The sequence below is a fragment of the Argopecten irradians genome, chromosome 7 (genome assembly GCF_041381155.1).
Source record: "Argopecten irradians isolate NY chromosome 7, Ai_NY, whole genome shotgun sequence".
Taxonomy (NCBI): Eukaryota; Metazoa; Mollusca; class Bivalvia; order Pectinida; family Pectinidae; genus Argopecten; species Argopecten irradians.
The window spans coordinates 35196921-35220464 of record NC_091140.1 but is presented as its reverse complement, the minus strand read 5'-3'; the positions used below and the strand labels follow the sequence as shown (position 1 = coordinate 35220464).

The following is a 23544-nucleotide window of genomic DNA, read 5'->3' as shown; positions in this document are numbered from 1 at the left end:
AGTATACATGGGAAATGTCAGAGTTTTAACAGTAGGCCTAAGGTACTTTACACACAAAATGTGAATGTTGAATGACCTTATTTGAAATAAAAGGACTACAATGCCAATGCCAACAAAATAAAGATAAAAACATGCATCATTTTTAATTATTTAATGTATAGCCCCCCCTCCCTCCATTAACGAAAATTAGAAATGTTTAAAAATCATAAATTCTATCTACAAGGCAAGCATATATATATACATGTGGTAATTACTCTTTATTTTGCAGTGTACAGTACTAGTTATTGACTTTTGAAAGATTAGTATCAAGATTTTATAAAATCTGCATTTTCAGCATTTTTTTTTTAATAAATGATAAGGACCATTTTTCAATGATATCACATTAAAGCCAATTACTGTCTGGTTATTTGGAATGACATGCTGGTACAGTTAAATCTCATTATCTCAAACACAATGAATAAATCAATTAGAGTTTTGGTCATGTAAAACTTTGGACACTTACTTAACATTCTTCTCAATTTCTCGGATAATAATTTACCAATATCCCAATTATCCTACTTATGAAAAGATAATGATACCAAACTGTTTTCAAAAGATGCTTTATTTCCACGTCAGGAAATTGTTTTGATGATAATTGACAATTAGATAAATCAGTAAAAAAAATTCAAATGAATGTATTAATAAAAGCTTTTAGTTTATACGTTATATTAGATACTTTCATGCAGTTTTGTAGCCTTTAAAGCTAGGGTATGAGGTCCAATGGCAAACACACAGTTTTGATACAAGTAGTGATCAGTCTACCAATATTGGAGATGAATTTTCTGTTATTTTAGAATCATAATAAACCAATGGAATAATATTAATATACCGGCGGTAGATAATTTTGCACCTGTTTGCTGCCAATGACTTCACACAATAGCTAAAGTGGTTAAACAACAGGGTGCATACAAAGTTCATAGACATTTCAAGGTTTCTTATTTTGCATTAATTGAATTTATGACCCAATAAGTTTATTCAAAGAACCTTTTCAGCAAAATAAAACTATTTCACCTTTTTGGGCAAGATAACAGTATTTCACATTACATTTTGCAATGTCCAATTAATGGGTAATTTTAAAACAAAAATTTCAGTTCAAACAACCATTTCTTTTGTAAATATTGTCTAAAATATTTATGAAGAATTTCTTTCCAGTGCTTACTAATACCAATGAGCTTGTGTATGTAGTGCTTACTTTTCTTGAAACAATGATGTGGTAATTAAAGTATACTTTGAGGATCCCAAAAAAAAAATCAGGACAGTCAATAACTTGTATGTACCCTAAATAATGATGTATTAACAATAATGAGAGCAAATGAAAAGAGAATTGGTATTAAACAAACCAGAAGGTTAAAAATGATAAATTGTGTAGAATATTTCATAACAAATTCAGTCCCTTGAACTTAATGTGTTTACCAGTAACAGATTTCATTGATAAGATTTACTTATTGAATCAAATGATAGCCTTACTTCATCTTTGATATTTAACTTTTAGAACAAAGAATTTTTCACAAGGACATGCCATAAGTGTGTAAAAAAAATTTCAAAATTGATCCAAAAAATTTTTGTTCATTTTGTTTGAATTATTACCAATCTGCACAGCAAATGTTAGAAGCCAAAAACATGTCAGTAATATCAGTAATAAATGACAATTAGTGTTATGAAATAAACTGAAATAGCCATCTTTAGTGAATTGATTTAACGTTTAATTTCTCCAGTTTACAAATACAATCTACTATGATAAAATTATCAATTGATCACAGTTGGAGATTAAGAGTAACTCAATGTGTTGTAAATTTAATTCACCATAAATAAAGTAAACACAGGATGGCTATCCTCATAATGGAGTTAAAAAGTATTTATTTCATTTTAAGTATTGAATAAAACCAAGTACAAAGTAATCAAATGCCTTCTGTTTGGTAAATGAAACCAATCTTTTATGCAAAGTATTTTCGTATTTGGTTGTTGTTTTTTATCAATTTTTATTCAAATGTGTTTTAATATGTATTTTTTTCAATTAACTACATGTAAATCAAAAAACTTTAAAAATGAGAAAAAAAAAGGAAACCTATTCACACACCTTCCTAGCTTTAGTGGGACTACAGACTATCATAAAAGAATCAGAATTGTTTCTCATTATTAATTCTGAAAATGACATATGAGCATTTGATTACATGTAAATTAAAACAAAGTCTCACCTCTTGTCCCTTTTCCTTCTCCTCCTTAATTGTCTGATCCAGAATGGCTTGTATTCTTTGCTGAAGATCACACAACATCAACAATAATTACATTACCGGTATATCATAAATACAACATTACTTAACATTGTTCCATATTTGATCTAAAATATTTCAGGATCATGAAAAATATTGTGCATTTAATAGTACCACCTAGACTCAAAATACAGATAAAATTTCGCACAAACCCAATTAGAGATACTGGACATGTTTATATACACTGTACTCATAAATGTGTAGATTTCTTTCGCACAAACCCAATTAGCGATACTGGATGTGTTTATATACACTGTACTCATAAATGTGTAGATTTCTTATCAAAATGTCCTAATTTACCTGTAACACTGGACTTTGTGTTTTAGCTAAACGTTCTTCTGTGGATTTCCGTCGCTGACGAATCTCCTCCACCTGTCGTTTTAACTCGGATAGCTTACTCTGTAGTTCAACTGCAACGAAGTTAAACAACGTGGGAAATAAAAGAAAATGCAGCAAAGAAGCCAAAAGGCTTTATTTCTTTTTGCAAAAGTATTTTCAGCAACAATCATGACAATAAAGACAGCAATCAAAAGCTGAGAGCTATCTTTCAACTTTTGAAGGTTTTAAAACAAATCAAAATCCAATCAAAATTAATGTAAATCTAAATCTAAATTATCATCAATGGAAAACATATTCACTGATCTTAAGACTAATCCAACAGGAAAATTAGAAAGTCTACCTATTGATCCTAATTTAATTTAATTTATCCTTATAAAAGATTTTCAAGCAACTTATCATGGCAATGAAAACAGCAATCGAAAGCTGATAGCTATCTATTAAATTTTGACAATTGAACACAAATCACATCAAAAATGAATGTAAAGTAACTAAGAAAAAGCCTTTTCTTTGATAAATGCCCAATCTGACAATATTAATCAGAGATCATTGTTTATTTACCTGAGTCTGGGTCCCCCGCCGTATCCTGTGACATGCTGTCGTCTTTGTTGGCTGTGAAGTTTGAGCGTCTCCCTGCAAATCCTCCCTGAGATAAATCATCTTCTCCACTGTCCATGATGTTGATGTCTTTTTCCTCTTCTTCCTCCTCTTCCTCTTCGTCTTCCTCCTCCTCATCGTCTGAGCTACTCAACTCTCCAAACAGATCTATACAACACAAATAAAATAACTCACATCTAATAAAGACTATATATCGTTCAGATTTTTTCAGTTCAACTCTTCCAATTTCAATGGTAAAATTCTTTGGAATGCAAAAGAAGAAGTCTTAAATTTGAATTTACAAACTAATTTCAATTAATTCCACTGAAAAATTGCATTAACACATATACACTGTACGAATATTTTAAATGTGTCTTTCAAAATGAAAAGTGCCCATTTCCAAATAACTCAAAATATACACAAGCCCACATGTATTCAGAAAGATTGTCAATAATTGAATATTAAAACCAAGTCCTCTCTTTTACTTACTTCCGTAGTCGAGACTGCCAGAGTTCTGGTTCCACTGGCCAGACTGACCGCCCACCCAACCTTCCATTGTTGTTTGACCACCTTGACCACTGGAGTCAGCTGTAGGTTTCTCCTCCTCTACTATGATTTCCCACTTGACGTTAATAGCTTCAGCGTCAGTGCGGAACAAGCGCTTCACCTCCTTCTCGATGTCGGGTTGTTCCATGTACTGGACAAAACAAAATTAAAATGAATTGGACCTCAAATTGAGATAATAATAGGAGATTAACATGTATAAAACAAATCTGTTTGGGTCTCCAAGATTCTTAAATAAGTTTTGACCACCACATTTTACCAGGTACATATGTATTTAATCATAGGTTTTGGGGTTTCTATCTTGTTGAATATCCCATTAACACCTACATATAGTAATTTCTGAAGAGCATTCCTCACGTATGTGATAGATATATGTGTCATGTGAATAGTGATTTCCCTTCTCTGAATTTCTTTATTAATACAGAGATCTTATCTTAACAAGAGGCCCATGGGCCTTAACGGTCATCTGACTATTAGTACAATACAACATAGTTGTTTAAAGATTTTTGCCTATTTTACCCCTGTGACCTTGATTGAAGATCAAGATTATTCATTTGAACAAACTTGGTAGCCCTTCATCCCAGCATGTCATGGGCCTAATATCAGGTCTCTAGGCCTCTTAATTATTCACAAGAAGTTATTTAGAAATTTTGGCATATTTGACCCCTGTGACCTTGAATGAAGGTTAAGGTCATTATTTGAACAAACTTGGTAGCCCTTCATCCAAGCATGCTGCAGGCCAAATATGAGTATCCTGGGCCTTTCGGTTCTTGAGAAGAAATTGTTTAAAAGATCTTAGCCTATTTAACCCGTGTGACCTTCAATGAAGGTCAAGGTCCTTCATTTGAACATACTTGATAGCCCTTCATCTAAGCATGTCAAGGGCCCAATATCAGGTCTCTTAGGTCTCTTAGGCCTCTTAGTTATTCACAAGTAGTTGTTTAAAGGATCTTAGCCTATTTGGCAGCTGTGACCTTGAATGAAGGTCAAGGCCATTACTTTGAACAAACTTGGTAGCCCTTCATCCCAGCATGCTGCAGACCCAATATGAGTATCCTGAGCCTTTTGGTTCTTGAGAAGAAGTCGTTTAAAGATTTTTGCCTATTTGACCCGTGTGACCTTGAATGAAGGTCAAGGTCATTCATTTGAACACACTTGGTAGCCCTTTATCCCAGCATGCTGCATGCCCAATATCAGAACTGTACCCTGGGCCTTCTGGTTCTTGAGAAGTCATTTTATAATTTTAGCCTATTTGACCCCTGTGACCTTGATTGAAGATCAAGGTCATTCATTTGAACAAACTTGATAGCCTTTCATCCAAGAATGTCACAGGCTCAATATCAGGTCTCTAGGCCTTTAAGTTATTGATAAGAAGTTGTTTAAATGATTTTAGCCTATTTGACCCGTGTGACTTTGAATGAAGGTCAAGGTTATTCATTTGAAGAAATTGGTAGCCCTTCATCCCAGCATGCTACAGGCCCAATATGAGTATCCTGGGCCTTTTGGTTCTTGAGAAGAAGTCATATAAAGATTTTTGCCTATTTGACCTCTGTGACCTTGAATGAAGATCAAGGTCATTCATTAGAACAAACTTGATAGCCCTTCATCCGAGCATGTCACAGACCCCATATAAGGTCTCTAGGCCTCTTAATTATGCACAAGAAGTTATTAAAAGATTTTAGCCATTTTGACTTCTATGACCTTGAATGAAGGTTAAGGTCATTCATTTGAACAAACTTGGAAGCCCTTCATCCCAGCATGCTACATGCCCAATATCAGTACCCTTGGCCATTCTTTAGAAGAAGTCGTTTAAAGATTTTAGCATATTTGACACCTGTGAACTTGAAAGAAGTTCAAGGTCATTCATTTGAACAAACTTGATAGCCCTTTATCCAAGCATGTCACGGGCCCAATATCAGGTCTCTTGGCCTCTTAGTTATTGACAAGAAGTTAGGATTTAAGCCTAAGGACTAGCGTGACATTGAATGAAGGTCAAGGTCTTCATTTGAACAAAATTGGTAGCCCTTCATCCCAGCATGCTACAGGCCCAATATTAGTACCCTTGGTGTTTTGGTTCTTGAGAAGAAGTTGTTTCAAGATTTTAGCCTATTTGACCCCTGTGAATTTGAAAGAAGATCAAGGTCATTCATTTGAACAAACCTGATAGCCCTTCATCCAAGCATGTCACGGGCCCAATATCAGGTCTCTAGGCCTCTTACTTTTTGACAAGAAGTTGCTTAAATGATTTTAGCCAATTTGACCCGTGTGACCTTGAATGAAGGTCAAGGTCATTCATTTGAAGAAAATTGGTAGCCCTTCATCCCAGCTTGCTACAGGCCCCTGGGCCTTTAGGTAATTGAGAAGAAGTCGTTTAAATGAAAAGTTTAGGCACAGCAAACGGCGTACGACGACTAACGGCGCATGATGACAATAGGCCTTCGGGTCAGATGACCAAAAAATGCTTACCTTTTTCTTTAATGTTTTTCTAAATCTTCTTTTTCTAACATTCTTCAGTGGAGGGGTCACTGTAAATTTAATTTGACCAGTTACAGATATTAAATCAAAGTATTTATTTGTACTATTACTCTATATATTTTGTTAATCCAGGTCAAATTTCCAACAATACGTCATTCAATTTCTTTTGACTTGAATATTTTGATAATTCGAAGTTTTACCTCAGTCCTTATAACCTTAAGCTAAGGGTTCAATCATAAGAATTATAAGAAGCTATAAAACAAACCTCCATGCGGAAAGTGATATTTTTTGTTTTTGTCCTTTTCTTTCTTTTTGGGACTTTCATTTTCATCTTGGCTAGTTTCTTCATCCGTATTACTACATATCAGAATCTACAAAGCAATCAACCATATTGTAAATATATTTATACAAATTATCAGCATTTCAATGATTTAACATAAAAAAAAGGCCCACTACCTTTATGAAACGACTTTTAATTTCTAAAATGGCAATGTAAAACGAGATCGATAATTTTGTAGTCATAAAAGTTATCAACTTACCATTAATACTACACGTATCATCACCTTCTGAACAATTTGATTAAAATAAAATAAAATGTTAATTTTCTTAATGTGGGTCATCTTATGTTTCCCGCCACCGTATAACTACTGTGCCAAATCATCATAGTGTCTATCTGTTTATATCGGGGGACCACAATTACCCAATGTTTAGATTCCCAACATAATACCACATGCCCCGCAGTCATCTATCTGCAGGTTGCGAGTTTGAATCCCATGTTTGGCAGGTACTGACAACTGGTCAGTAGTTTTTCTTTTGGGTACTTCAGCTTTCGCTCACCTCCTAAATCTGGTATATGACCTTGGCTGCTAATTAATAAGATGTTAAACTAAAGAAACCAAATGTTTAAATCTGATGTCTCAATTCAGCTGAACTATTCCATGTAACTGTACTTACCTGCGAAATGTCTGCTGTTTTGTAGAACGTTTTCATATCTACTGTTTTTAGAGATTCAATAATACATGGTAGGTCCATCAACTAGAAACAAAGTAAAAAGAGTAAGCATAAAATGAAATATTTTTTTTCATGCATTTTTGTAAGCATAAAAAATCATCTGAAAATTGAAGACATCCATGAAAAAAACTAATCAATGACTCCGGAGTGGGATATTACCGTTATTGTGACAATTAAGAAAATTAAAATTTAGCAGCCAGGCTGGGGCTCAAACCTGCCTGACCTGCGATCACTAGCTGGTTGCTCTACCGATGGTCAACCCAATCCAGAACCTTTACACCCTTCCCTCCCCCCATTTTTTCGGTCTTTGTCCTGAAGACTCAGAACAAAACTCAGGTCAAGTATCCCAGACTATCTCTATGCTCAAGCGTACCAGTAATACCTTAAATAGGGTTTGGTTACAGACAGCAAATATATCAGGTACAGAAAAATGTACAGCAAGACCAGGATTCGAACCTGGAACTCTCCACATACTAGCCAGAGTGCTCTACAGATTATAATCACCAAATAAACATTGGTAAAACTGTGGATCTCCTTGTTTGGGGTAGAAGCACCCAGACTACCCACTAAGTAACCATTATATATTCATCAGTCTTGTGTGAGTGAGTGAATCCATATTTGTACATTTTAAATGTGTGTGTGTGTGGGGGTGGGGATAGGGGACTGAAAGACAAGAAAAACAAGAGGCCCAGAGGGCCTGTATCGCTCACCTGGTTTGTAATGCCAAGTTCTGAATACAAGTTCATTGTTTCTTTTCTGAAGGAATTAGTATATTTACATCTAATTTCCCTATTGGGCCCCACCCCTCCTGCCCCCAGGGGGTCAGAGCCAAAATTTATACAAGTTCTGTTCCCCTTCCCCCAAGGATGTTTGTGGCTAAATTTGGTCACAATCCATGCAGAACTCAAGCTCTAAGACAAGTAGCGATTTATAGGATTTACCTCAAATTCCCCTATTGGGCCCCCCTTCTGCCCACGGGGGGTCAGAGCCAAAATTTATACAAGTTCTGTTCCCCTTCTCCTAAGGACATTTGTGACCAAATTTGGTCAAAATCCATGCAGAACTCTAGGACAAGTAGCAATTTATAGGATTTACCTCTAATTCCCCTATTGGACCCCCCCTCCTAACCCCCGGGGGTCAGAGCCAAAATTTATACAAGTTCTGTTCTTTTTCCAACAAGGATGTTTATGGCCAAATTTGGTCACAATCCATGCAGATCTCTAGGACAAGTAGCGATTTATAGGATTTACCACTATTTCCCCTAATGGGCCCCACCCCTCCTTCCCGCAGGGGGTCAGAGCCGAAATTTATACAAGTTCTGTTCCCCTTCCCCCAAGGATGTTTGTTGCTAAATTTGGTCACAATCCATGCAGCACTCGAGCTCTAGGACAAGTAGCGATTTATAGGATTTACCTCAAATTCCCCTATTGGGCCCCCCTCCTGCCCACGGGGGGTCAGAGCCAAAATTTATACAAGTTCTGTTCCCCTTCCCCCAAGGATGTTTGTGGCCGAATTTGGATACAATCCATGCAGAACTCTATGACTAGAAGCGATTTAAAGGAAATGTTGACGGACAGACGACGGACGCCGCGCCATGACATAAGCTCACCGGCCCTTTGGGCCAGGTGAGCTAAAAACAGTCTTCAGTTTAAGGATGTATTCTTCTGAGGTTTCAGTTCTGTTGAAGTCTCGTTTCAACATAGATCAAAGAAGTTATGAGATTTTCAAATATAATTTATCAGTATCTGTAGCGAGTTGCCAGATGCGAATTTTGACAAAAAATTACATTTCTATTTTTAGTAGATTTTTTTATACGGGGATTTTAAGAAATGGCCCATTTGGCGGCCATTTTAAAATTGTGTCTTTTTTCGCTTCAAGTAGAGCCACAGTTATACCATTTTTTACTGAAATTGTTTTTACTTAAATCATTACTGCGCCAGCATTTTTAGCTGTATTTAGCTAATTTTTGCTGCAAATCATTACTAGGTTCGTATTAATTAAAATATTGAGCATTAATATGTGAAACAATACAATTTTTGACTTTATTTTTACATTTAATGGTAATTTGGGCACTTTTATTTTTTATTCTAAAATACTGAAAAATAACAACAAGATATCCTTGAGGGATCTTGGCGTCCACCAAAGAAAAATCCATGTCTGACAATGGAAAGAGGGATCTTTTCTCTGCTTTTCAAACTTTTGCAAACATACTACATATAAAATTTGAGACAGATCGCTTCAGTACTTTCTGAGATATAGCAGTAACAAACTTCAACTATCAAAATCCAAGATGATCGATCGGTCCCAAATCGAAATATGCACAACCAGGACCCTAGGGGAACCTATATATGAAATTTGAGACAGATTCATTCAATACTTTCTGAAAAATAGCGATAACAAACTCTAACTAGAAATTGTCACCGGGACAATTTGACGGGCTTTTCACCTAAAAGCTACTTCGTTTAAGGTCATTTATAAAAAACTTGATAGCGCTTAGTTTCAACGTACCAAAAGTCCAATACCAGGTCTTAGGCCTTTCAGAACTTTACAATAAGTCATTTGAAGATTTTAGGATTGTTAGCCCGAGTGCCCTTTGATATAGGTCAAGGTCAATCACATTAACAAACTTGGTAGGCATTTATGTCAGCATGCTCCATGCTTAATATTAGGTCTCTAGGCCTTCTAGAAATTGAGGAGAAGATTTTTTAATGATTTTGTCAAAAAATTGCATTTTTGAACTTTGTCCCTTATTTCCAACCGGAAGTTGACGTTTTACAGAAAAGTTGTAATTAAATGAATTGTTTCATTTTCGATTCTACATAACATATCCAAAAATGAAAGTAATTGGCTTTGTGGTTAACGAGCTACGGCTGTCTCAATGAGCTGAATTTTCACAGGATCATTTTCATAACTCTACAATCACACGCACTCTGTGACCTTGGATGAAGGTCAAGCTCCTTTATTTTTTCAAACCCGATAGTCAACTATCTAAGCTTACTTCATGCAAAACATGAAGCCTCTATACTATGTAGATCTTTAGAAGAAGATTTTTTCGTGATTTTCATCGAAAACGGCGATTTTGCACTATTAGTCAATAAACAACCGGAAGTTGACATTTTAAAGAAAAAATTTCAATTACAAAGTTTCTCAGTATGCTATTCTACATAACATATCAAAAAATGAAAGAAATTAGCTCCGTGGTTAACGAGTTATGGCTGTCTAGGTTAAATCGGAAGTGACGTCATTGCGGCCATATTTGAATTTGAATCAACACCATATTAACAAGAATTAGTCACGGTAATCAGTTGAAGATCTTGTGTGAGTTTGGGCTTGATCGGACTGGTGGAATCAGAGGAGATGTTTAAAATATAATTGTCGAAATTTGCAAAAAAATCTTAGTTAAATATTAATTACGTCATAAAAAATTAATTAGTGGACCAATTTGATTTTTGAAGACATCCAAACCTTCAAAATGACATCCGAAATCGATGTATTGAAAAAAGTTGGAGAAAAAATGAATAATAAAAAAAATCTAAAAATAGTCACTTTTGGTAAACTTCGACCTAATAGCGAGCTTTTTAACGAGACATATTTTGTGGAAACATGTCATGGGTAAAAGTTAGATATGTTCATTCTTTACAATAACATACCTTCAGATTTGAAAAAGCTTTCATACTTTTTGAGTTATAGCATTTTTTGTGTTTTAAGGTTTTACGTCATGGCGGCCATTTTGGATTTTTTGACCTACTTAATTATGTTCGTGGAACACCTTCAGATGCATGGTTTAGACATACTGAAATCATTTTTATCCTATGTCTTACCGTTTGACCGATAGAGCGTTCACAAAAACAGGAAGAAGAATAATAATAATAACTAGAAATTGTCACCGGGACAATTTGACGGGCTTTTCACCTAAAAGCTACTTCGTTCATGGTCATTTATAAAACACTCGGTAACGCTTAGTTTCAACGTACCAAAAGTCCAATACCAGGTCTTAGGCCTTTCAGAACTTTACAATAAGTCATTTGAAGACTTTAGGATTGTTAGCCTGAGTGCCCTTTGATATAGGTCAAGGTCAATCACATTAACAAACTTGGTAGGCATTTATGTCAGCATGCTTCATGCTTAATATTAGGTCTCTAGGCCTTCTAGAAATTGAGAAGATTTTTTTAATGATTTTGTCGAAAAATTGCATTTTTGAACTTTGTCCCTTATTTCCAACCGGAAGTTGACGTTTAACAGAAAAATGATACAAAACTAATTGTTTCATTTTTGATTCTACATAACATATCCAAAAATGAAAGTAATTGGCTGTGTGGTTAACGAGCTACGGCTGTCTCAATGAGCTGAATTTTCACAGGATTATTTTCATAACTCTACAATCACACGCACTCTGTGACCTTGGATGACGGTCAAGCTCGTTTATTTTTTCAAACCCGATAGTCAACTACCTAAGCTTACTTCATGCTAATCATGAAGCCTCTATACTATGTAGAACTTGACAAGAAGATTTTTTTCGTGATTTTCACCGAAAATGGCGAATTTCCATTATGAGTCAATGATCATTCGGAAGTTGACATTTTAGAGAAAAATGTACAATTACAAAGTTTCTCAGTATGCTATTCTACATAACATACAAAAAACATGAAAGGAATTGGCTCAGTGGTTAACGAGTTATGGATGTCTAGGTTAAACCGGAAGTGCCGTCATTGCGGCCATATTTGAATTTGAATCAACACCATATTAACAAGAATTGGTCACGGTGACAAGTGGAAGATTTGTAGTGCGTTTGGGCTTGATTGCACTGGTGGAATCAGAGGAGATGTTTAAAATATAATTGTCGAAATTTGAAAAAAAAATCTTAGTTAAATATTAATTACGTCATAAAAAATTATTTAGTGGACTAATTTTTAATTTGAAGACATCAAAGCCTTCAGAATGAGATACTGCATCGATGCAATGGAAAAAATTTGGAAAAAATTGAATAATAAAAAAAATTCTAAAAATAGTCACTTTTTTGTAAACTTTGACCTCTAGCGAGCTTTTTAACAAGACATATTTTGTGGAAACATGTCATGGGTAAAAGTTAGATATGTTCATTCCCTACAATAAAATACCTTCAGATTTGCAATAGCTTTCATATTTTTTGAGTTAAAGCAGTTTTTGTGGTTTTAAGGTTTTACGTCATGGCGGCCATTTTGGAATTTTTGACCTACTTAATTTTGTTCATGGAACACCTTCAGATGTTTGGTTAAAACATACTGAAATCATTTTTAACCTGTGTGTTACCGTTTGACCGAGAGAGCGTTCACAAAAACAGGAAGAAGAATAATAAGAATAATAATAATAAGAAGAATAAGAAACTTAACGAAAACAATAGGTCTTTTCACCAAAAAGTGAAAAGCCCTAATAAGAATAAGAAACTTAACGAAAACAATAGGTCTTTTCACCAAAAAGTGAAAAGCCCTAACTAGAAATTGTCACCGGGACAATTTGACGGGCTTTTCACCTAAAAGCTACTCCGTTCAAGGTAATTCATAACACACTTGGTAGCGCTTAGTTTCAGCTTACCAAAAGTCCAATACCAGGCCTTTCAGAACTTTACAATAAGTCATTTGAAGATTTAAGGATTGTTAGCCCGAGTGCCCTTTGATATAGGTCAAGGTCAATCACATTAACAAACGTGGTAGGCATTTATGTCAGCCTGCTTCATGCTTAATATTAGGTCTCTAGGCCTTCTAGAAATTGAGAAGAAGATTTTTTAATGATTTTGTCGAAAAATTGCATTTTTGAATTTTGTCCCTTATTTCAAACCGGAAGTTGTCGTTTTACAGAAAAGTGATAATTAAATTAATTGTTTCATTTTTTATTCTACATAACATATCCAAAAATGAAAGAAATTGGCTGTGTGGTTAACGAGCTACGGCTGTCTCAATGAGCTGAATTTTCACAGGATTATTTTCATAACTCTACAATCACACGCACTCTGTGACCTTGGATGAAGGTCAAACTCGTTTATTTTTTCAAACCCGATAGTCAACTACCTAAGCTTACTTCATGCAAAACATCAAGGCTCTATACCATGTAGAACTTGACAAGAAGATTTTTTCGTAATTTTCACCGAAAACGGCGATTTTGCAGTATGAGTCAATAAACAACCGGAAGTTGACATTTTAGAGAAAAATGTACAATTACAAAGGTTCTCAGTATGCTATTCTACATAACATATAAAAAAATGAAAGAAATTGGCTCAGTGGTTAACGAGTTATGGCTGTCTAGGTTAAACCGGAAGTGACGTCATTGCGGCCATATTTGAATTTGAATCAACACCATATTAACAAGAATTAGTCACGGTAATAAGTGGAAGATCTTGTGTGAGTTTGGGCTTGATCGGACTGGTGAAATCAGAGGAGATGTTTAAAATATAATTGTCGAAATTTGCAAAAAAATCTTAGTTAAATATTAATTACGTCATAAAAAATTAATAAGTGGACCAATTTTATTTTTGAAGACATCCAAACCTTCAAAATGACATCCTGAATCGATGTATTGAAAAAAGTTGGGGGAAAAATGAATAATAAAAAAAAATCTAAAAATAGTCATTTTTGGTAAACTTTGACCTAATAGCGAGCTTTTTAACGAGACATATTTTGTGGAAAAATGTCATGGGTAAAAGTTAGATATGTTCATTCCCTACAATAAAATATCTTCGGATTTGAAATAGCTTTCATACTTTTCGAATTATAGCAGAGTTTGTGTTTTTAGGTTTTACGTCATGGCGGCCATTTTGGAATTTTTGACCTACTTAATTTTGTTCATGGAACACCTTCAGATACATGGTTTAAACATACTGAAATCATTTTTATCCTATGTCTTACCGTTTGACCGATAGAGCGTTCACAAAAACAGGAAGAAGAATAATAATAATAATAAGAATAAGAAACTTAACGAAAACAATAGGTCTTTTCACCAAAAAGTGAAAAGCCCTAACTATCAAAATCCAAGAGGGCAGACTGGCGGCCATTTTGTTGACCGATCGATCTAAAAACGCGTTATGCACAACTAGAGCCCTAGGGGAACCTACATATGAAATTTGAGAAAGATCCTTTCAGTACTTTGTGAGAAATAGCAATAACAATCTTTAACTATCAAAATCCAAGATGGCTGCCTGGCGGCCATTTTGTTGACCGATCGATCAAAAAACGCATTATGCACAACTAGAGCCCTAGTGGAACCTACATATGAAATTTGAGAAAGATCCCTTCAGTACTTTGTGAGAAATAGCAATAACAATCTTTAACTATCAAAATCCAAGATGGCTGCCTGGCGGCCATCTTGTTGACTGATCGGTCCCAAAACGCAATATGCACAACTAGGCCCTAGGGGAACCTACATATGTAATTTGAGACAGATCCCTTGAGCACTTTCTGAGAAATAGCGATTTCAAACTCTGAGAAATAGCGATATCAAACTTTAACTATCAAAATCCAAGATGGCTGCCTGGCGGCCATCTTGTTGATCGCTTGGTCCCAAAATGCTTTATGCACAACTAGGGCCCTAGGGGAACCTACATATGAAATTTGTGACAGATCCCTTCAGTACTTTCTGAGAAATAGCGATAACAAACTTTAAGTATCAAAATCCAAGATGGCTGCCTGGCAGCCATCTTGTTGACCGATTGGTCCCAAAATGCAATATGCACAACTAGGGCCCTAGGGGAACCTACATATGAAATGTGAAACAGATCCCTTCAGTACTTTCTGAGAAATAGCAATAACAAGAATTGTTAACGGACGGACGGACGGACAGAAGGACGGACGGACGGACGACTGACCACGGACAAAAAGCGATTTGAATAGCCCACCATCTGATGATGGTGGGCTAAAAATTCAAATGGGGCAAAAAAGTAAGCACACGGACCCCCAATTTTTCTTCCTAATTTAGAAAGAACAACCGTTTCCCTATTGATATGCAAAATAATAGCAAAAGTTTAATACCAGAACTTTTTCTATAAAGGGTTAAATTTGGCAAAAATGGCTGAAAATGGTGATTTTGTAGTACAAAAATAAGGGGTAGGGGTAGCATATGTTGTTATTCTGAGAATCAAAGTACTGTAAGTACTGAAGGAGGTGTTATTCAAAATCATGAAAAAGACATGTAATTTTCACAATTTCAAAACTATATGGTATTTTGTTAATTAAGATAAAGCATAGAACAGCTTCCTCAAAGTCCATGCACATACCGGTATTCTCCAATGATCTTATCCCAAAGGAAGTGTTCAATGCTGCAAATTATGGCAAACATTGCATCAGGTTTCTTAAGTTAACTGTCATGCTTTATATTTTCTAGACGTAATGTTTGAAATAAATTCCATGACAAAATATCTATAACAGTTTGCCTTTTACTAATACTGCACTAGGCTTTTCCGTCGGTTGTTTTATACTTGAAATACTTCACCAGTCATATATACTGACCTTTTCTACCATCTGTTTTCATAACCATGCCCTTTTAAGTCTTTCGCTAAACTCCTTGGATGTTTCTATACCTTTGTTATTTTTATATATACATTACAAAGATTCATTGTGATTGAAAGAAAATACAATGGTTCAATAGAACGCATTGGTCACTTGCTACCTGGTATTTTCGATCTATTAATGCTACCATCTAAGTATAAGATCCAAAGGACAATGGTCAATATACTGTATAAAAAGTCATGAATATAAAAATACATGTACTAGTTTTTTTTTAATTCATACAAGGTCACATATAAGGACAAAGTTGGATTCACTTAAAGAGACATGAACCTAAATAAATTGTAAAATTGAGTAAAATATATATTTAAGACGCATCAGATACCTTACGAAGTAAAATGTATCAAATAATTATAATGGAAATTCCATCTTTCTGTATTTTGAACCGGCCCGGTCGAATTTTGCAGACTGCAGTGTGATAAAAAAGTAGTGTTGAACTTTAGTGACCTCCCAAATGCACTGCATAAATTAAATGAACGTAAACAAAATGGTGGGTCGAAAACGTGGGTGAAGCTAACACAAACGAATTTCGATAGAAAACAGAGTATATCAAGAGTCAGTAACGTGCGCGATTGGGAAAGTAGGTACATATAAATGGATCGTTGTAATGCAAGAGACAGAAGCAACTTTCCAGTTAATACTTGCGTGATGTACATATATGTGCAATTAAGTCAAGAACCTCCCCGTCATATGAAAAGTCTCGTTTGAATTCTGACTTATCATTGAAGTACGCTAAATACAAATTGTTTTATTACTAATATTTACAAATATGGCTTCTACTTCATATGTCAACGATCGTAAATTAGAAAATCGATCAACTTAAAATGTGGAAAACTAATATTCATTATCGTGTCAGCAAGTTTGTTGTTCATTATAATCTCGCTTTCGACCAGGTTTCGTTTTTGTGTTCCCAAAATAGAATATGACGGTCTATTTTTATCATTTTTGGGGTAGGTATTCCCCACATTTTCCTGTCGTTTTAGATAACCAATCATTGTAATAAAATATTCAAGAAACATCTGAAAACCATATCTGAGCATACAGAACAACTTATTTTAGGTTCATGTCCCTTTAATACCAGTCCTCTTAGCTATAATATTGACAGGAAGTTGTTACAAATAGCTTATTTGAACCTGACTTTGAATTTGAATAAAGGTCAATGCATTTGATTCAATTTTTGGACATACTTTAAAGCCCCATTCTTTGTATTAAATTTTACAGTTCTAATAATGTATAAGATCATCTGCACTAATGACAAGAAGTCAGTTCAAAGTATTTGGCTATTTTATTCATCCCCTGCAGTCTAATTCAATGGGTTTAATCAGAGATATTCCGAAACGTTTGTTTTCGCGAAAAATTTGAATATTAATACGTATCGGGATACCTCTGACTAAACCCATTGAATTACATTGCAGGGGAAGTCACTCTAATCGCTCTTCACTAGAACGTTGCTTTCGATGTCACAAGTCAGAAAGCGCCGGTAATTTTGGATTAAAATATTGCGTTTGAATATATAGACATCGTTTATATGCTTTTGCATGGTATGTATGTGATTATGGATTATCGGAGGACTGATGCGTGACTATGACTCTAGGAAAAAAGGTATACTATTGTGAAAAAAATAACTTTAATCGAGGTGGGGGTAAAAAATCCAATATGGCGACTGTCGTCCCTTTCTCTGTTTTATAGTAAATATCCCGATCTTTAAATAATTTTTCAAATCTCGTATTTTTTGGAAAATATCCAAAGGCCTGTCATATATACTCATCAGTCCATCCTCCAAATACAAAAAAAAATGTATGACAACGTCCATTTCCATTGAGTTGGCCCCCTGTGGCCATTTCCTCTCAAAATTCGTTCTTTAAGGCCTATGGAAGCTATGATATCTATTTACAATAAGCTAGGTGACTATAGACTAGTGTATCACATTAAATCATATAAATGATTTGGTTTTGTAATCGCAAGGATACATACTGCGGAAGTTAGGATTGTGTTTACTTCATCTCGCACTTCAGCTGAAGAAATATAAACAACCTGATAGAACAGTTACCGTAATGTAAGCTACCGTGATGTAAACGTTGACTATAACTGTTACAACATAACTGTAGATATTTAATTTTGGAAAAAATATTGCAGTTTTTCCTCAGTCATGGTTGCAGAAACTGTCGCCGCGCATGCGTCAAGTAGAATGAATACCGGCGATATAAAAACACATTTAGGGTACTGATGAAGTGAATCGGATTGCTTTTGCTAATAATCAAGTTTATTATTTACAATCAGATTCAAATTTTATAAGCAAATAGACTACAATACTAGATCTAGCACTACGCTTGTACTAGACACTGGCCGGTTCACTGTTATAAGTCAGAAGTCAAATATTTATATAATACCGTATTTCCCGGAGAATAAGTTGCGACTTTTCCCCCCTTAAATTCGGGATCGCTACCTATACACCAGTGAGACTTATCTGTGGACGAAAACCAAAATCTGACGATGTTTTTGAATTATTTCTACGTCATGATCCACACGTGAAAATCGTAAGTTTTACTCGCCGCTTTAGTAAAGTTATACATCATAAAAAAATCGCCGTAAAAGTGTTTAAAAGATATAATATGTAATGAAAATATAATAAAGATGACAATAATTACGTACCAAATGCATTTTCAATCGTACAATTGTTTAATTCACGGAAAAACGGCCAACTGAAGCGTGGTTGTTTACTACACAACACAATGGCGGACTGAACTCGCTATCGATTTTCTGTGGGTTTGTTATCGAGATAATAATATTTAAACGTCAAAAATGATCAAATATCAAATTAAAGGTTTAATATATTATTTAAATATTATGTTTGGACAAGAAATGTTCGCAGACACCAAGAAAATGGTCTTCTGAATGACTGCTAACTTGCACACGTCTTACACAGTTATATGTCAACAGGTGTATTTCCCGGAATCCTGTCGTCGTGATATCAATGAAATAATCAGCAATCAAGTTATACATGTAAATAACATGTAATATAGAACATAATATCAATTTTATAAGCATCCCACTGTCGTAAAAAGCATCTTTTAATCAATCTCTGCAGCGTCAAACCCCACGACGTCATATCCGGAAGTTTACAAAAATAAAAGCTTGGGTATTGCATTATGGATCAGCTTACACTCTAAACAAAGTCGATAATACAGTAACTCTTTACACAAAGACATATTTTATACACATGATATATCAAAATAAAGATATAATACACTTCTATGCGAACTGAAGACAGTATCTTAAACCGGCGTATTGAAATGTTAGCGAGAGTAAGCATGAATTCGAACTTGCAAATGTATTACACATGTGTCTTTCCCGGAATTCTGTCCCCGTGATTTTAATGAAATACTCCAATCAACTTTATAAACGGAAATAACGTGTAATATTAAATATAATATCGACAATATAGACATCACACAGTCGTATAAAAATCATTTAATCGATCTCTGCAGTGACAAACACCACGAGGTCATATCCCGAAGTTTGCAAAAATAAGGCTACGGTAATGCATAATGCGATAGGCCTACGCCGTCACTCTAAACGAAGTCAAATTTAGGTTACGATGCTAATCTTGATAATACATTAAACTATTACACAACCATATGTTTGATACACAAACTATATCAAGATAGTGATACAATACAATCCTATTCATAATGAAGACTGTATTTTAACCGGCTTACTGACATACGAACGAGAGTAAGCGTGGATTCGTACGGCCGCCATGTTTGTTTACACACAAGTAGGCTTACGTAATGGCAGAGTAAACAACAAACAGCAACATGATCAAATCCATTTTTACTCAAGATATTCACATCATTGTGAGTGTTATTTGTTATTTATTTCTATTAAATTTACAGACAGTTTTAGTTAGTCTAATCAATCGATAATCATTACCGTATACGTACTTCATCAGAGATCCGTCAGAGATCGATCATACAAATCAAGGATTTATAAGTGAGATCTGATATACGTCCTTGTACAAATGTATGTACTCAAACGTGGGTAACATGAATATTGGGGGGAAATAAATTGATGATCCTGTTGATACATAAAACTAGATAAGCCAAATAAAAAAAGTATGTGTAGCAAATGTGAAGCATGCGAGAACAGGCAATCCCTGACAGTTCTTGACCTCTGTGCAATACACAACGTTACAATACACAGTGTAAAAGTTATCTCCCGTAGTTACGAAGATTGCCGATAGGATTACCAAGGTATAGTGTTCCGGTTATATTGAGAAACCTGAGTGATTTTATAATGGAAGGTGTATACACACCTCCATAAAAAGTATTAATCTTATTGGTCAAAACTGATATATTTTTAAAGAAGACTACTAGCAAATGAATTCTACAAACATTCATACATATCAAACACCTCATTAGGAAATTATGGCTTTAATCTCTATCTTATATGGTCAAAACAGCAAAATTCCCATAAAATCCAATAATTTGTCAACTAGGTGTCTTTGAAAGACAAAAGCTCAAAAACGAGCACCAGACATACATGTATGTTTTTTCTTCCATTTTCTTTTATGGTATGAACTCCTTTTTCCAAAAATCTATATGAGAAAAAAAGATTAATACGAGAAAATTTTGACTTCTCAGAGGTGTACATCCTTAACTTCAGACATTATACAAAAACGTTTATATATAACACACCTTAGCATACAACAGTTCGTTACCGAACCTCACAATACAGTGTCGATGATCCGGTTGCATCTCTATGCTGAACTTGTCTTTTAATGTAAGTGATCCTATCTGTACATCTCTTCTTAGTGCCATGGCGGGTCCCTGTAAATTATCAAATTTCCGTGTTAGGATTTATCTTTAGGAATAGTCTAGAGTGACTTAAACGTTTACATGTCTTAATGATTTCGTTATTTCACAGGAGTTTATTTTAGTGGTTATTTTAACTCTGAAAAATCACCAGAAAGACTGTGAAAATTTCCCAACCCCCTGTAACTTCGGATATCGATTATCGTATATTGAAGCCACAAACTCATTAAATGCAGTGATCGTTACCGGTGGTAGTCTCAGAATAAACTGCTGTTCCAAGTCAAATGCTGGTTCGGACGGGGTTTCTTTCTTTTTAGGCGCATTTTTAGAGCTCATTCTTTCACTTCGTCTGTCTTCAACTTTACCGGAAACACTACAATAAAACTAAATCAAAATAAATTAGAACCGGCACCGGTCTTACATTTCCGGAAAGTTAACGACTACAATCGGAGACGTAAAATTATACATAATAAATAGTTCATTTATGTTTCTGCTCCAACAAAATTGTATTGGTAGTTGGTAATAGCATTTGTGTCACAATTAGTTACTGTAAACAAGGATTTATAAGTTAGAAGGATTCGTGACTGTCTCTTTACGCTACTAAACACCACACGAGACGCCTATGAACCGGGAATAAAAACCGTTTTAAAAATTTTTCTCAACAAATACTTGTCTTATCAAGTCAAACGAAACACCAATGTAAAGTTTATTAAATTTTACAACGTGTATTACTTGCTTTAAGGAACGGAAGTCAAGATTTAGAAGATATGTCTTAAATCTTCGTTAACAAGAGATCCCAGAGGGATCTTGGCGTCCACCAAAGTATGATCTACGTCTGACAATGCACAACTAGGGCCCTAGGGGAACCTACATAGGAAATTTGAGAGAGATCCCTTCAGAACTTTCTGAGAAATAGCGGTAACAAACTATAACTATCAAAATCCAAGATGGCGGCCTGACGGCCATCTTATTCACCGATCAGTCCCAAAATGTAATATGCACAACTAGGTCCCTAGAGGAACCTAGATATGAAATTTGAGAAAGATCCCCTCAGCCCTTTCGGAGAAATAGCGGTAACAGGAAATGTTAACGGACGGAAGGACAGACTGAAGGACGACGGACCACGGACGAAAAGCGATTTGAATAGCCCACCATCTGATGATGGTGAGCTAAAAAGTACTACAGCTCATGAAATGATGGCCCCGCTTCAGAATGTAAAACGGTAACCCTCGCACCCGCAAGCTACGTACATCAAAGGCTGCGCCGGCAGATATCAAAGGAAAACGGTCGTCGCCCAACGTCACGGTCAGTGCACAAACACAAAAGCTCCTACGTTGTACTCCCCCAAAACCCAGTGTGACTTATCCTTCTCATATACGTCCTTGCTGTAAAAATCAAGTAGTAAGTTTGTCCGTTATCTAAATGTATCAATAGTTAACAAACGATAGCAAAATACGTTTATATGTCTGACCAATTTATATAAATTTTGTTAGCTTAGGCCTAAATGATTAATCTCTTTATAACGACTTAGTATCTCGTTATAACGACTAAGTATCTCGTTATAACGACTAAGTATCTCGTTATAACGACTTACTTTCTTGTTATAACGACTTAGTATCTCGTTATAATGACTAAGTATCTCGTTATAACGACTAAGTTTCTTGTTATAACGACTTACTTTCTCGTTATAACGACTTAGTATCTCGTTATAACCACTAAGTATCTCGTTATAACCACTAAGTATCTCGTTATAACCACTAAGTATCTCGTTATAACCACTAAGTATCTTGTTATAACGACTTAACTATTTCATTATAGCGACTTAGTTATCCCATTATAACGACTTACTTTCTTGTTATAACGACTTAGTTATCTCTTTATAACGACTTAGTATCTCGTTATAATGACTTAGTTATCTCGTTAGAACAACTATATAAATTATCTTATTATAACGACTTAGTATCTCATTTTAACGACTTAGTTATCTCATTATAATGACTTAGTTATCTCGTTATAACGACTTAACTATTTATCTATTATGGCCTGTTTGAGAGGGCACTATATTCCCTCATAGTATTGTTGAGGGATGGAATAGTGCCCGATCCGAAGGCGAGGGCACTATCCCATCACGATACAATACTATAAGGCAATAGTGCCGTCTCAAACAGGCCATAATGGGTTTAGTACATCATTCTCAGATGGGACTTGTTTTTTTGTTATCCTAACAGAAGCACGTCAAAGTGACACCTCGCAATGCTATCTTCATTTCCAAACCATATTATTACGTTAAAAGCACAGCACACGAATTGTCGCAGAAATCTGTGTTTCTATATTTGTTTGTTTGTTTGTTTGATTTATTAACGTCCTATTAACAGCTATGGTCATGTAAGGACGGCCTCCCATGTATGCGGTGTGTTGCGTGTATGTTGTGCGAGGTGAGTGTACTGGGAGACTGCGGTTTGTTCGTGTTGTGTCTTCTTGTATAGTGGAACTGTTGCCCTTTTTATAGTGCTATATCACTGAAGCATGCCGCCGAAGACACCAAGCAACACACCCCACCCGGTCACATTATACTGACAACGGGCAAACCAGTCGTCCCACTCCCTGTATGCTGAGCGCTAAGCAGGAGCAGAAACTACCACTTTTATAGACTTTGGTGTGTCTCGGCCAGGGGACAGAACCCACAGCCTTCCTCACATGGGCGAACGCTCAACTCAAGGCCAAAAGTGAGGTGGTGCCAAGGGAGGCATTAGGAAAGATAAAGTCAGCTAGGAAGAAAAGAAAAGATAAGATCCTAAATTTAGTCGCCTTTTACGATCATGCAATAGGGGCAGCAGGTACAATTCTAACGCCCTACCTAAAACGGGATTCAGCTTCATGAAGATTAAAAGTATATCAATATAGAAC

General features: G+C 35.3%; 1 protein-coding gene across 1 annotated transcript; it reads right to left on the bottom strand.

The window, feature by feature from the left end:
* Window positions 1-104: 104 nt before the first annotated feature.
* Window positions 105-21041, bottom strand: LOC138328265 (transcription initiation factor TFIID subunit 7-like). The gene is made up of 9 exons (XM_069274982.1): window positions 20884-21041; window positions 20521-20652; window positions 7236-7316; window positions 6547-6652; window positions 6273-6331; window positions 3732-3939; window positions 3207-3410; window positions 2610-2719; window positions 105-2294 (listed from the first exon to the last, which is right to left on the bottom strand). Exons 1-9 carry the CDS (start codon window positions 20971-20973, stop codon window positions 2157-2159), a joined length of 1128 nt encoding a protein of 375 aa, XP_069131083.1. The 5' UTR covers window positions 20974-21041; the 3' UTR covers window positions 105-2156.
* Window positions 21042-23544: the final 2503 nt, after the last annotated feature.